At 36.9% G+C, this 15,573-nt stretch overlaps 2 protein-coding genes across 2 annotated transcripts in view; one reads left to right on the forward strand and one right to left on the reverse strand.

Moving 5' to 3' along the window:
• Positions 1-153: 153 nt before the first annotated feature.
• LOC111326091 (N(4)-(Beta-N-acetylglucosaminyl)-L-asparaginase) lies at positions 154-10,108 on the reverse strand. Its single transcript, XM_022930018.2, has 12 exons — positions 9,756-10,108; positions 7,833-7,941; positions 7,113-7,160; positions 6,158-6,270; positions 5,964-6,024; positions 5,121-5,172; positions 2,201-2,253; positions 1,770-1,834; positions 1,297-1,372; positions 908-1,015; positions 411-544; positions 154-307 (listed from the first exon to the last, which is right to left on the reverse strand). Exons 1-12 carry the CDS (start codon positions 9,970-9,972, stop codon positions 201-203), a joined length of 1,143 nt encoding a protein of 380 aa, XP_022785753.1. The 5' UTR covers positions 9,973-10,108; the 3' UTR covers positions 154-200.
• A 172-nt stretch (positions 10,109-10,280) lies between these two features.
• Positions 10,281-15,573, forward strand: part of LOC111326073 (cyclin-I) — an 11,296-nt gene continuing 6,003 nt past the window's right edge. The window contains exons 1-3 of the mRNA XM_022930006.2: positions 10,281-10,443; positions 13,383-13,435; positions 13,842-13,952. Coding sequence (XP_022785741.1) covers positions 13,842-13,952 — 111 coding nt within the window. The 5' untranslated portion in view covers positions 10,281-10,443; positions 13,383-13,435. The remainder of the gene's footprint in view (positions 10,444-13,382; positions 13,436-13,841; positions 13,953-15,573) is intronic.

Genomic DNA, 15,573 nt, shown 5'->3' on the forward strand with positions numbered 1-15,573 from the left:
CCACCCTTGTAACATGCAGGGTTTAGCAAGTACAGCATGCAATGTATACTTCCGTATTGAAAATAACTCCGTTCAAATTCAGAATCTCCCTTGCTCTTAGCAGGTTTAAAATTACGTTTTTCGGTCAACTTTGGTGTAAAAGTAAAATAAAAGTTATCAAACAAAAATTGCTTTATTCAAAGGAAGAAGAAACGTATCAATTAAACAAGTGTGCTATTGATAGGTTGAACTGAATAAACAGTAACTTTTCCTAACTGTGGATTGCAAACAGAATACTTAAAGAATGTCCACCCATGTGCAGCGGCACCTAAAAAATGGAAAGAACAATCGAAAACCTAATCTCAGGAAAGGTAATGGATTTCACGTTTTGAAATCGACAACGAGTAACAATCAAAGACAGCAGAACATACCAAACTCGCCATCCTTGTTGACTACTACCAAGCCCCCACTGTACTTTGGGTAATATTTTGCTATTCGTGTTAGAGCCATTGTTGCTGCTTCCGTTGGACTTTTACCTTGACGCATGAACTCTACTGCCTGGAAACTGCACCAACAATTAAAGAGGGAAAAAATCATCCCAGTGAAGTTGTACAGTTAAAATAACAGTATGCACTCAAAAACACTTCATAAAGGCTAAGCAAAAGACGTAATTTTCCTTAATTGGAAATAAACCATTGGCTGATAAGAGCTACTGACATTTTGCTCAGTAGGAATAGCAGCCTATGGCAGCATCAGTTTTTTTTTAATGACTGACTTATATTTTAAATATCACCGATAATATAAAGAACTATTGAAATAATATTTTCAGTTTGTTCACCTGCCCATCCCCACAAAATGTTAATGACCAGGATTAAACCATTAAACCTAAAATACCTCTATAACTTACAATATGGTAAATGGTATTTACCTCGGAAGAAATCGCATCATGATATCTCCATCACCTGTCGCAGCAGCACCGCCTACCTCATTATCAACATATGCTCCAGCTCCAGCAATGGGCGAGTCTCCCACACGACTGTGCAACAAATAGGTCAATCAAAATGGTAGTTCATTAATTAAGTCACACTGGAACAGACAAAGCAGCAACCTGGACATCCATCTTCACCCCTTAAATCATGCTATGTTTAGTAAGTTAATAACAAAGAAAGAAAAACAACAAATATAGAAAAAAGAAAAAGAGGGAAAAAGCAAGGCGAAAATACAGTTTTTCAGAAAGATGCCAGAAACAAACCCACGTCACTTTGCCGCACTAAAATTCTTCTAATTTTCAGAACTCAGACTCTGCTGTTCTCTTACCCAGGAATCTTGTGATTTGCTCCATTTGTACTTGTTCCTGCAGCAATGTTCCCAACTCTATCCACAACAATCATACCTGCCAACATTAATATGTTATCTATAAGAATCAAGCAGTGGGGATTGAATGTATGTTTTTATACAAGAAATAAATGATACATATACCGTATGTTCAAACGGTTCCAGTTTAATAACATATTGAGTCAAAGCAGCTTAACAGAGACAGATCAAGAAAGTGCATTTTACAAAATATGATAGGGGTACTATAAGGTAACAAAACAATTTCTAAATAAAATGTTTTAAACATTTACTACCTGATAAAAGATGTAGATGTATTAAGTGGAAAGACACTTAAAGGTTTCAGTTATTATCTACCAGATTTGCACGTTTACTGTTTATTTATAAGTTAAAGGATCTTTCCATCAATACCAGCCCATGTCAGCTGCCTAGAAGTTTCCATACAGGGATCTTCTCACCAATTGTATCATGATTTTGCCGCCCAATGTCTGAATGTGAGGTCGGCCTTAAACTTTTCCGTTCCCTGTGGAAACCAATTAATGATTAATACTGAAACTGTACTGCTTATTTCTGCTCTCTGAAACTATGGTTAACAGACAAAACATGTATTTTCACACCTTAGCAACATTCTAAGCTTTCTATAAGGTTCTGGATTACCTAGATTTAGATGCGTATGTGGATGCTCAGGTGGAGTTGGAATACACAATATAAGGATAAATTAAGGTTAAGTACAAAGTGAGTTTGGTTGCTTATTCATAAGCAACAGTATTTAATCTTGGGCTTATCTTATTTTCACCATTGGAGCTGGTTAAGCAATGAATCTCTCAGTTGATTGTGTTAAATTGATAAACTGTGAGCACTGTTTGAAGGTGGGTAAGAATTAACTCACCTTGATGCAGGTTTGTAAGGACCACATGACTGATCAGGGTCAGGGACCACATCCTTAACAAAAAAGGAATCATAATCAGCTCTGAACAGTAAGCTTATAAGTATTCGGTTACTAAGCATCTCAGTGAGCAAAACAGTTCTGACATCCAAAAAACTGTATCCACATAGAACTCTTCTTGAATAATGCAGTCATATAATATGCACACAAGATATTATTTTTGCAGTAAATGGCTTGAACCCGGGGGTAACATGTGAAAGTGTAGTGTGATCGTCCGGGTGAGTGTAGTCCTGAGAAGGACTGTTGTCGGTGGTAGTGACTGAGGTTTCGACAACCTGTGCGGAAGTCATCATCAGAGTCAAGTTAATAGTTGTTGAGATGCAATGAATATATGAAGTTCATATATTTGAACTGTGGTATTAGATACGTATGATGCACGATCCTCGCAGTAGATAGCGCTATTTATGCAATAGCGAATATATTCATTGCATCTCATTTATCACTTTCACGGGTTTATTACGAATCAACTTAACGGCCTGCTCCTAGTTGGCTTGTTAGCTCAATTGGTAGAGCGCTGCACTAGTATCGCAGAGGTCCGTGGTTCGAGTCCCGTACAGGCCTGATTTTTTTCAGGTCTGATTTTCGCTATTGCATAAATAGCGCTATCTACTGCGAGGATCGTGCATCATACGTGAATAGTTGTTGTCAGTAGAACGTTTTTATTTCAGTTCATGTAAAATGACTGGTCAGTTTTGCCGTGATGTTAATGGCTGTAAGACTCTAGTGGCGTAAGTCGGTCGTGATTGGTCTGTTTCGATCCGTCCGTAAAGTTAGGTCGTTCTGTTCGGTTCGTTTGTAATGTTTATGTCGTGAATGACTCGTTCGTATGGAGCCGATAGTAGTTGACACCTGTTTAGGGGAGTCTGTTCTAAGTATGTAAACCAGCTTTCCAGAGTCAGTCGTTGAAAGTAGTCAGTGGGTGTAGGTTAGGCATTATGCAGAGTCCCAGTTAATATTGTGTTTCGTAAGTCGATGATGTTCAGCAACGTGATTGTTGACATCACCTTTCCTCGTCGCCCGTCTGTGTTCAGTCAGCCTTGTTGCGAGGTTTCTGCCAGTCTCTCCGATGTAGGAGGCTTGGCAGTCGGAGCAATTGATCTTATAAATCGCGCCCTGTCTGTTCCTCGGTTCGTCCTTGTCTTTAACGTTGGTTAGTAACTGACGTAGTGTGGTGATGGGTTTGTGGGCGACGCGGATATTGAAGGGTCGTAAGATGCGCGAGATGTTCTCAGACATGCCTTTTATGTACAGTATGGTTGCTGTAGTCGTAGGAGTTGCGGTGTCGTTTGTTTCGGTAGTGGTTGTGGGTGGGTAAGTGTTTCGTCGGATGAAGTCGTCGTTGTAGTTGTTCTTTGAAAAAACACGGCGAAGGCACTTGTCCTCGTCGGATAAGCTGTCTATCGAGTCGCATACTAGTTGCGCGCGTCGTGTTAAAGTTCTGATAGTTGTGGCTTTGTGTGATGTAGGGTTGTAGAATGACTCGTCTAGTAATCTGTCGGAGTGTGTCGATTTCCTGTAAACCGTTGTCCGTAGTGAGTTGTCGTTACGGCTTACCAGACAGTCTAGAAAAGGAAGTTTGCCATTTTCTTCGACTTCTCTGGTAACCTGTATGTCAGTCAGGTGTTTTATCCGTTAAGGTGCTGGTGAAATGCGTCAATTTCGTCGTGTCGTACGGCGGCAACTTCACGTAACCGAAACGGTATCGTTTGTCGGCAAGTCGAAAGGGCGCGCTCCTCGATGTTCTGCATCACAATTTCTGCTATAACAACAGAAACTGGAGACTCCATGGTTGTGCCGTGTAACTGTTTGTAGTGTTTACCGTTGTACTGAAAGTAAACGTTAGGCAAATGTACAGCAAGTCCATAATGGGTCGGTAGATTGTCGGATTGCAGTCTCAGTACATTTTAGTGCCAGTGATTTCACATCAAATGACACTAGTTTGTAGTCGTCAGGTATCTGTACAGTCTTGGTAGCGTTAATGAAGTCTTCAGTGGATTGCAGTTTACGTCTGGATTTGTCGGTTAGCGGTTGTAGTATTGTCGCCAGGTACTTGGATAGTTGGTAGGTAGGAGAGCCACAGAAAGAAACAATAGGTCGCATTGGGGTTTGTGTAGTTTGGGCAAACCGTAGAGTTTCGGTGGCTGTGGTACCGAGCACCTCAGTCGATAGTACCGTTGGGTGTCAATGGCGTTCGTTTACTGGAGTGTCAGTAGTTTACTGTTGAGTTTGCGTTGAAGTGCAGGAGTCGGGTCACGTTTGAGTTCTTCGTAAGTTGTCGTTAACCAGTGCGTCCATTTTTTCGTGATAGTCAGTTTTGTCCATGACAACGGTAACTCGTCCTTTGTCGGCCGGTAGAATGACTATGTTCTCGTCGTTTCTCAGTAATTTCTGTGCATGTTGTTCGTCTTTAGTCAAGTTGCTGTCCTGTAGTGACGCTGATTGTATAGTGGAGGCAATTCTGCTTCTGATGTTATCCTTGGTCGGCTCTTACAGCCAATAACATCACGGTAAAACTGACCAATCATTTTACACGAACTGAAATAAGAACGTTCTACTGACAACAATCATTCACTTGACTCTGATGATGACTTCCGCGAAGGTTGTCGAAACGTCAGTCACTACCACCGACAACAGTCCTTCTCAGGACTACACTCACCCGGACGATCACACTACACTTTCAGATATTATTTTATCAGCAAAGCGTTCTCTTCAAATCTTCAGTTGTATCTGCAGCATGCTTCAGAGAGATATGTGAAAGGTTAAAAAAAAAGAAAAATGTTTTATCACATTAAGGAAATGCTAATTCACTATTTGAGATTATAGCTTTAAATGTTTCATTTCAGTGTACTGTACAAAGCATTACCTTCCAAAAGTTAGGTTGGCAATTATTCTTTTTCCAGTCTTTCCACATCTGCCTGAAAGTTCATAAAACAGGGTTGTAGACAATAAAATTGACTGATGCAGCACTCCCTCAGTTCTGTGTTGTCTCAGCTGAACCCTTACACAGTCCATAAAAGAGCAACCAAAGAATAAGTGAGTGCATCTTTAATAAGAAACACTTCCAAGCCTTCCCAACACACGCAAAAAAAAAAAAAACAAAACAAAAAAACAAGTTTCAGTGGCATTGTGTTTTCAGGATTTACTGATAAGTGCAAAACAAGAGTCTTCTTGTTCATCTCAACAATACAGGCCCATTGGGAAATTATCTGCCACTATAACAATAACAATGATACTTGTCTAGTAATAAAAATAATAACAGCTTATCTACAGTATCTCCATCAGTTGGACATAGCTCCTTACCTGCAAACATTAAATATACCTACTGTATGTCATTTCAATAAAAGCAGTAAAATTCTCTAATTTATTTACTTAAAACATGTCACTTTATTTAGTCAACTACCGGTAACACTGAACAAAGTAAGTTTCCTACACAAGATCGTATGTTTAATCAAGAAAAAGCTAGCAATACAATGAAGCTTAAACTACTGACCAACATAAAAAGTACACATCAGAGTAATTGTAATGCACAACTCTCACTAAATCTGTTGTGTGTAAGAATACCATAGGTATTTGTGAAAATATATCATCTTGATTACATTTTCTCATTACACCTTTACTGATGACAATTGTAATTATACTATCATTGTACAGAATTAACTGAGTGTCAGATGTGTTGTTTCACGTAATTACTCTCTAACTTGCTTACCATGAGTGATTAGTGTGTAAGTCTTCACTTTTAAATCCCATCTGGACTGCAAACTGGGTTGCTACGAGAAAAAAACATGTAAATCAAATGAATCACTGGCTTGCTTGATGCATGTCATTGACATAATCATTTCAGGTGCAGCCAGTCCATCTCTGGCACAAGTTGGTGAAAAGTTGCGAGCTGTGTTACCTTACCATCATCTCCTACCAAAAATGTCTCTGAGGTGTGTTCCATAACACTGCGTGCAACTGAAATGGCTCTTTTCACTCTCTTCAGACAACCAACAGCTCCAACATTATGTGTAAGGCTGAAAAGGAAAAAGTTGAACATAATCCTAACAAACTCTTTGACCCCTTGAGGTGAAACACAACATGACATTACAGCTCTATATGGTTTCCAAGCTACAAGCTGATTATCACACTTAGTAACCTAAAACTTACTATGGAATAGTAATTTTTACCTTACAATTATAGAAATTGCATGAAAATATGTGAGATTTCTTGACCAGCAAGTCACATTAATCATAGTTATCAACCTACATATTAGATAAAAGTCAAGAAAAGGTAACTAATCACCCAGTGTAGAGCTTAATGATTTCAATGCATTGGATTTTATTTAAATGGTAATGACTCATGGGGAATTGAGGACTCAGACACTATTTTTCTTTCTTAGCCCAACTTTGACTACATGTACAAACAAATGTGTTGGCTCCATTGGTTATGAGTTAACATATGTTTACTTTCTTTTTTTCACTTTTATATAAAAAAAATCCCACAAAAAATTTTTATGGGGTTCCTCCCCACCATGGATCTGAAGACAAAGATTGAAATTGACTAGCCATTCTTTTGAAAGTACTTCAAAATCATCCCTATGCATCACTTTTCAGAAGTCTTCACTCTCCTTTTCTTCCATATTGCAAAATAATATAAATCACAGTCACAGAATAGCCAGAACAAGTAAGGAACAGAACATAGAGTTCCTACAATTTCAACAACCCTTGATCAATCTTGAAAAGGAGAACTGAGATTGAAGTCTGATTTGAGACTTACTATGGCAGAGAAAACTGCAGTCAATTTGATGTTATACCTGACCTTTTAACCTTCTTTACTTGAATACATTATTAACCCTAATGTTTAAGTGCAAACTTACCCATCCATAATCATGGCATCTAATGTTGTTTCTCCATCTTCATTAGGGCTGTCAACATGAACAAGATAAAATATTGATGATAGGCATATTTTATGAGATAAACAATGAAAAAAACAGAGTACAAGCCACACACTTTATTAAGCATATTATGAGGACAGAAATCTGAAGTGAGGCTCACAATAGAAACTCACAGTAACTTGGATTTCATGGACTTACTTATTCCTGATAAATCATATGGTACAAAAAATGGCTCTTCAAGGAAACAAAACAACTCTAAAAAGGTAGCTTGTTTTTAGTTCTCCTTTAAGTTAACAAATGTGGTTTTTGGCCATATGTCTACATCATTCTTTCCACCTCTTAATTGTAAGATTTTTAAGACCTTTGTCCTTGCCCCAATTCTCTTTCACCGAACATCTTATATAAGATGTGAATGGTAAGTTTTAATCACCCTTAATAAGTCTGCATGGCTAATGGGATTTAAGTTGGAGGTTGAATCCAGTTATTTATCTCAAAATTTGTTCCTCACCCCCAAAAAACAAAAATACACACACACATACACACACCCACATTATGTTAAGGTATAATCTTGAGTGCAGGTAATCAAAATGTCAAAATTAGGGGTTTTAAATCTTTCATGCCATCAGAGTACACAAATATTTGTACAAATTCAGAACAACTGAACATGGTTACTAATATCAGCTTATACTTTAATTTACAAACCTTCCACCAAACCCTACAGTGCCATCACATTGTTCCATTTCACACACTGTGCAACCAGATTCAACTGCATCCAGTGCACTTCCTTCATCACTTGAAATAACATGCCAAGCTATTTAAAATTTTAATAAATACAACTTTAGGCAAGTTTTAAAATCAAATTTCCAGCCAGTTCATTAGATTTTTCAATCCATATTATGTGGGATAATTTCCAATGACCAATTATTTTAATGAAAAATGTTACTTTTTCTCATAAACCTTACAAGCACTTCGTAAACAATGATAACAGATAAGAAAAAAGCAGTCGAAAGACTACATTAAGGTGTATATATGATCATAGCAAGCCATGAAAAATATGTAATAATATTAGAATACAGAAAATGTTCATAACTTGACAGTACTCCACCTAGCCTTCATCTCTAAGTCCAATTCCTTTCATATACTTGGATGACTACAATAATTTTTTGACATGCATTTTAAATGTATTCTTTGAATACACCTGTTAATCAATAAATGTTTTTCAACCAACAGTTTTTTAATTGTCTTCAAGATCAAAGACAACACCAAACCATTTCAAACTATTCTTAAAGAAGTTTGTGCATATGTCACAATGATTGTGTTGGCTACTGCATTCTCTATGCTAAAGAGGAAATTGGGTTTGCAACACTTCCTTATGGTACCCAGAGGCTTGTGATTATACAGATGAGAATACAAGTGACTCACGGAATACTTCATGGAATACTATGAAGAAAGGGATCTAAATCGAATGCCTCCTGAAGTCAGATTACCAGAGGTTGGAATCTCTAAAGTGTCACAGAATGGCATGGTTGCATCAAGTAGAAGATTCGTTAATTTTAGTAGTACTTTAACAAACACAACAATCTTCAGTGACAATAAAAGTTCAGTTCCATTTCAAATACATTTGATCAACTAAGTAAGATCTAAATCTTGAAAGGCAATTTTGTTCAGTAGTTTCTACCCTTGCACTTGAAAACAAATCAGTATATGTGCAAAATATCGATTCATCCGACAGAAATGGAGTACACTGAAACCATCTAGCAAATGAGCACCATTAAATTACACTTATGCACAATTTCCATACTGTTCTCTATACATTTCTTAAAGTACCGATGTTATTTTGTGACGTTAATGTGAGATTCAGGTGTAATATTGTAAGGAGAAATTAGATGCCAGCAGTGCCATAGGGAAGAAGGGTATGTACACACCTCCCGGCTAGGCTGGGAAAGTTTGTTTACCAGATGCCATGGATTCAAAATAGCCTTCAAACAAATAAATGGAGTCTCAGACAGTCTCATGCTGCTGAACTCCTCTTGGATCTTGCTTCTTGTGCCTCTGGCCCAGCACCAGCCCTTCCCCTATGCAGTTGCAAGAAACTTACAGGCCTGGCTAGTCACTCATAGGGTCCGAGGGTTAATTTGGGAAATTACAGCCAACTACTATTTTCAGACAAGGGGAAGGAAATGTAAACATATTGAGGGCTAGAAAACTACATTTGGTGGTTTAGATTAAAGCAGACCATTATGCCATTATGTCTGAAAGGGGAGAATTTTGAAGGATAGAGAGAAACTTGGTGATTTTCTTGTTCTCAACACGTGGCTCCATAGCTCGGAGTGTAACAGCTCTCAGCTAGTATCTGGGAGGTACTGGTTTGAATCTCTTCAAAGCTTGAATTTTTTAGACTTTTTTTTCGCACCAATTCCTTAATTGGGGTCCACCTGCATTTCTTTGCTTGCTTGTTAATTTCTGTCCACACTGCTTTGTTTCTTTGTACTATCTGACTTATAAGTCAATCGAATGTCAAAATGTGACCATAATTTGTTGATTCCATTGAAAGGTTGTTACTTTGAGCCAATAAGCTTTCAATGCTCATCGATTGTATGCATGAGCCTCTCTCTTATACCTTACCTTCAGCTGTTGCATTTGTAAAAGGCCATGTATTGATCACTATTGGAAGACCCTTGGGGGTTGATGCGTCACCATATCTAAACATTTGTCCCTCCACAAGCAAAAATAAAACGAAAACTACGACTTGACAATATCGACCCGACACTTCCTCCATATTGGCTTTATTGGAACCAGTCTTCCAACGGTCGTTCAATTTTGATGCACCAACGCTTTGCATGCCTGTAATCTAATTTTGGAAGCGTTTTTTTTCTCTATTTCTTCCGTTTTCTTTTTTTGAGTTAAGATTACATATCGCCTTCCCTTCACTTACGAAAGCAAAGTGTCTACATTCAATCTTAATTTCGATGACGAAGGGACAGTTAAGGACCAAAACGAAACTGAAAATAAAACAAAAAGAATCTCCTACGTGTACCGCTTACATAATTGGCTAATCTTACTGACCAATGAAAAAATGGGATCTGAATCGAACTGACCAACCACGATCCTCAAAACAGTATGAACTGAATCTTGGCGCCCCAAAAATTCAATCTTTTTGTTTACATCGACTTGGCTGTTATTATTAAGAACTATGAAGTTGGGTGTGTAAGCACAGTAGTGGTAATCATACCTATGAACCTTTAGAAACTGCTTCTCTTCTTCTCTTCACGCAGTTATACTGTTATAGAAGTCCTGGAAACGCACAAATGAGGTACGTAGATGCCTTGCAATGTCTTGAGCGCATTTTCATCATACTAATATGGCGACTAGATTTCACAATACTTGACAGCTGATTTTCGTCTCCTTCCCGAACGTAGCAGTTTATCTGTAATCCGTGAAATAGTGAACAATCAATAGCAAACTTTCATAAGAGCTTATTTCTTACATTAGAGTCTATTTCGCCGGTAAGAGAATTAAATTCCTGGCTGAATTAACATTTTTTTGCCGATTTTGAAACGGTTCGAAGATCAAATCTCTGTTGTGTTTATGTTTTCTTGTCAACCTTGGTAACAATCAATTCAAATTTTACTCATTGGGATACGAAAACTTACGTCGATTTCTACTCTGAATCTTGTTCACCATGGGTACACGTTTGAAGAAATTCGATGGAGCTTAATTTGCAGAGCCGGGGGCGCCGATCTAGATGTAGTTAGTTCTTCTATGTTGCTTTGGAGTATTTAGTTGCCCTTAGCTTGTACTGTCGACCAAGGCGTTTTTATTCTGAATACTGCTGCGTTCGGTTTATACGTTAAATAATAGTATCGGAGTGGTGAGTTTTTCAAAATCGTTCTTTTATGTATTAAACTTAGTCATGGAGAAAGGTCTATGATCGAACTGACAAGATCCTCGTAGACATGTATCTGAAGATTTTGTAGTTCATAATTATAAAACCGTTACGTAGTTGATGTCTCTGTTGTCATTACTGCTTTGGTAACATTTCTTTATGCCAGGGTGATTACAAATTTTGATTCTTTAAAAGGAATGATGAGATCTTCACATAAGTCTTTCGTTTCAAATCTCTCAGTATTTACGTAGGTCAGGGAAATTTTTTGAAATACGAGACTCTTGTTCAATATCAAGGTTCAAATGATATTAGGGCTGAAAGGTCACAGGAAATGTATGTTTGACTTATATGGATGTGTTTGTGAACATTTCAAGTGCCTTTTTGCTGTTTCACTTTTAAGAGCATGTACTTACATTTATTTGTAATTAGTTCTGAGAAGTAGCTTTTACATGTACAGCATGAATTAATTTATAAGGCATGCCAGTAGGGAAAATGAAAAAAACAAAATAATGCTCAGTCCTCATCTCTGTTGAGTTAATTATGGGTGCACCGAGGTTACCTCTGTAAGGTTCATCGGCATTTAAACTTTACCATATCACAGTTTACTGTCAGATAGATTGGGATCAGGTGAATGCTGGTACCTCCTGCTTAGAGCATAGGGATATTTATAATATAACACTTAGGTTAGGCTGTGGTGATATAAATGAAATACATTTTTAAGATAGTACTAATTTGAGAAAATAATGTAAATATTTCCTAAAGGAGAGAATGTAAAAGGAATAGGTAGCTAAGTAAACAAACATAAAGTATATGAAAACTATAGATGGAAAAAAAAAACCAATGAAGAGAAAATCTGCTCAGTGACTGTAACTTGCATTTCCTGCATTCTAAGTTTTAGAGTTTGTCTACATTAATGATTCACTGTGAAAGTGAATAATAATATATGATGAGAAAAGCATTCTTTCACAAAGGGTGAAGACTTAATTTCCTTTTATATTTTAAGATGCCTTAAGGCCCTGGAGGAGGATTCATTTTAAGTCTAAAAATAAATGATTTAGAGAGGGATGATATTTCTTCATGTCTCAAGGATGGGACAAAGAAATAATTTTGAATAGCACATAAGACTTTCAAATTCCTTGCTCCAAAGATAAGATAAAGATGAAATTCTGAGTCCCTGCAAGGAATTGAACCTCAATCTTCTTGTTTTAAAATCAAAATGCAATCTAAACTCAAACCTTTGAGCTACAATCTACAAACTGTAATTTATGACATCGAGACTTGCAATAACTGAGGATCGAAAGTGCTAAGTGACAGAAGAAAATTCTCCACTTCTGAAAGAAGAAAACAGCTTGAGCCTAGTTATGAAGAATTTTTTCTTGTAACTGCCAGGATAATTTTGGAGCGGGGCAGCTCAAAGAAGGATCCTGACAATGCATTGTTCAGTCTGGATATTGTATGAAAAAGTGTTTAATAATCTTAATAATTGTCAAAGCTTGTGAATATATGAAAATCATATCTGTGAACTGTGGTTAAAGAAGTTAGTGTGAGATTGATCTTTGCAGAAATAAACACTGCTTAAGCAGCAGTGAAAATAAGGCCTTAAAAAAAATTCAGACCTGTACAGGATTTGAACCCACGATCTCTGCGATACCAGTGCAGTGCTCTACCAGCAGAGCCAACAAGCCCACTGGGAGCTGGTCATTGTGTTGGTTCATAATAAACCCATGAAGTGATGAGTCGATGCTTGTGAATATATGAAAATTGTATATAAGAACTGTAGTTAAAGGCCTTATATTCACTACTGTGTTGACTCATCACTTCACAGGTTTATTATGAATCAACAGAGTGACAAGCTCCCAGTTGGCTTGTTAGCCCAGTTGGTAGAGCACTGTGCTGGTATTGCAGAGGTTGTGAGTTCGAATCCCATACAGGTCTGAATTTTTTTCAGGCCTTATATTCACTACTGCTTAAGTAGTGTTCATTTCTGTAAAGATTGATCTCATACTAATATTAATAATAGTAATAGATACTTACATAGTACAGAAGTAATGTTGTCAAAATGATCCTTAGTTTTCTACAATTCTAAAGTCCATAGCATTAAAACATAAAAACAGCATTAATACCCAAAAGCACATTTCATGATTAAATTTTGTCCATTATTTGCATATTCATGAGGGGAAAGGCTTGGCCAGATTTTTTTTTTGTCAAAGTTTGGTATATCGCTTTTAACTCTTTTTATTTTATTACAGCTGTTAAAGTGTTGAGAAACAATTTTTTAAAATGGTTTTCAAAAAATATTCATCCCACATGTAGTTTTGCAAAGCTCAACATTTATAATTATGTAGTTATTTCTTTCCTATAAACAGGAATTGTGTGTGGCTGACTGAACTTGCAAAATTAGTGAACTACTAAATTTAAGGTAAGAAAAACAAAAACAAAAGGTCCACAAGTTATCCTATGTTGTCTGTGGCCCTGAGCAATTTCGCCTCTGTTTGTTGTACCTTAAAAATGATTTGGTAAAATAATTTCAAACAACACCTAGCATTTTATGCAGTATAGATGCTAAAATATTCTAAAAAAACTACAACTGAATAAGCTTCCTTCAAAGCAATGCTTTTGTATTACACACAATGTGACTTTCTCACAATTGCCACTGCAAAGGGGACTACAGCTATACATAGTTGTTGTAGAAATTCTCATAGACCATTTTTCTAACTTCTGGCATACATGTCTTCTATTACTTTAGACTGAGAGCTGCTTTGGCCTTTGTGGTATTGATGAAATATTGAAAGTTAAATTTTTCAATAATTTTTACCAATTTTCAGATGATAGTTTTGTGTGGGTTGAATGTCAGCAAACTGCTCAAAGTGCTAAATGAGGGGCTTCTTAAAGAAGAGACACACCTTGCACCCCTCATGTGCTTGGCTGGAAATGAGGTTTGTAAATACATGTTAATCAACCTAATATTTGTGATAGGTCACAACAGGGTGTCAAGTTCCTATTTTTTCCTATTTTTCCTATTTTTTGGCCTGCCTCCTATTTTTTCATGAAATTCCTAGTCTTTCCTATTTTTTTAGGGTTTTACTAGGTACATAGAAACATTTTGAAATATTTGAAATAAAATTGCCAGTGAATTTGATAAAAAAAAAAAACTAATTAAAAACTTCATGTCAAAAAAGACCAGTTTGAAGCCTTCATAAGTGATTTTCTTCTGAAACTCATGCCCTGACTTTCTCGGTACTTTTCCTAAAAGAGCAAAAACAGTATAGTGAGTAGTCCATTGGTCAGTGTGCTGGTTTAAAAGAGCAAAAACAGTATAGTGAGTAGTCCAGTGGTCAGTGCGCTGGTTTAAAAGAGCAAAAACAGTATAGTGAGTAGTCCAGTGGTCAGTGTGCTGGTTTAAAAGAGCAAAAACAGTATAGTGAGTAGTCCAGTGGTCAGTGCGCTGGTTTAAAAGAGCAAAAACAGTATAGTGAGTAGTCCAGTGGTCAGTGTGCTGGTTTCTGGGTCAGATGACTGGGCTTCAAGTCCTGGCTGGGGCTTGACGTTGTGTCCTTAAGCATGACGCTTCACTCACATTGCTTCGTCTTCTCAGATAAGACGTAAAGCCGGAGGTCCCATCTCTTGCATCTGTCAATTAGTTAATTTGGTTAGGCAGGGGATGTTAAAGGACCCACATCATGAGATTACTGTCAGGTGGTCTGGCCTGTTTACTGGGAATTGGGGGGAGGGGGTACCTGTAAAATTTCTCCTCTGTTGGTTGGAAACTGCCACTGGCAGTCTGGAAAAAGTCCCCTGCAGAGTGTTGTAAAGTGCATTAGATCATTACATGGTAAATGTACTATAGAAATTGATAAAATTATTATTATAATTATTATTATTATTATTATTATTATTATTATAGTGTTGGAAGTTTTGGTTGTTGATGTTCAAAAGTCATGGTTGGCTTTTATTGTAAGGAAGATATACATTCAGTGACAGTGAACTTTGATATTGTTTTGGTTTGTCGAAATAATTATTGTTGTTTATCATTCTCACAGTTCTAAAGGACTAATGACTTAAATTAAAGAAATCTTGTGATGTATCTAATGAAATTTGGAACCTGATCATTGTTGTAGGATGAGTTGTGTTTGGTAACATAGGTGGTAACACTTGTTGTTGTTTATATGGCAATGCATTGTGGATGTATGCCATGATGCCTGTTAAATATTAAAGTGTTGGGTTGTGAAACAGAGTTGCTGTTGGGAGTGTTAAGAGGATAGATCTCAAAGAAATCCTCCAATTTTTTTCCTATTTTGGGGTGAGAATTCCTATTTATTTCCTATTTTTTGGCCACTGTCATTCCTATTTTCTATTATTTGTTACCTGACACCCTGTCATTAATAAATTATTATTTTTTGGGGTTTTTTTTTTGGGTAAATTTTCTTATGTAATGTAAAACTTATAAACAGAATGATGGAAATTGTCTGCAAGTCAGAGGGTTAATTACAGTACTGGAACTTTGACATCTCTTCTGAATTTTATATTGAAACTGCTATGTCCAGAATGGATATGTGC

This window comes from Stylophora pistillata, chromosome 9 (assembly GCF_964205215.1).
Source record: "Stylophora pistillata chromosome 9, jaStyPist1.2, whole genome shotgun sequence".
In the NCBI taxonomy this organism is placed as follows: domain Eukaryota; kingdom Metazoa; phylum Cnidaria; class Anthozoa; order Scleractinia; family Pocilloporidae; genus Stylophora; species Stylophora pistillata.

What these genes read in the sequence shown, in the direction of transcription:
- LOC111326091 (XM_022930018.2), bottom strand. Translation starts at nt 9,972, where the DNA reads ATGCAAAGCGTTGGTGCATCAAAATTGAACGACCGTTGGAAGACTGGT. An exon ending in GCAAAATCATGATACAATTG is followed by an intron (nt 1,373 to 1,769) that starts GTGAGAAGATCC and finishes TAATGTTGGCAG; the next exon opens with GTATGATTGTTGTGGATAGA. An exon ending in GCAAATCACAAGATTCCTGG is followed by an intron (nt 1,016 to 1,296) that starts GTAAGAGAACAG and finishes TTTGTTGCACAG; the next exon opens with TCGTGTGGGAGACTCGCCCA.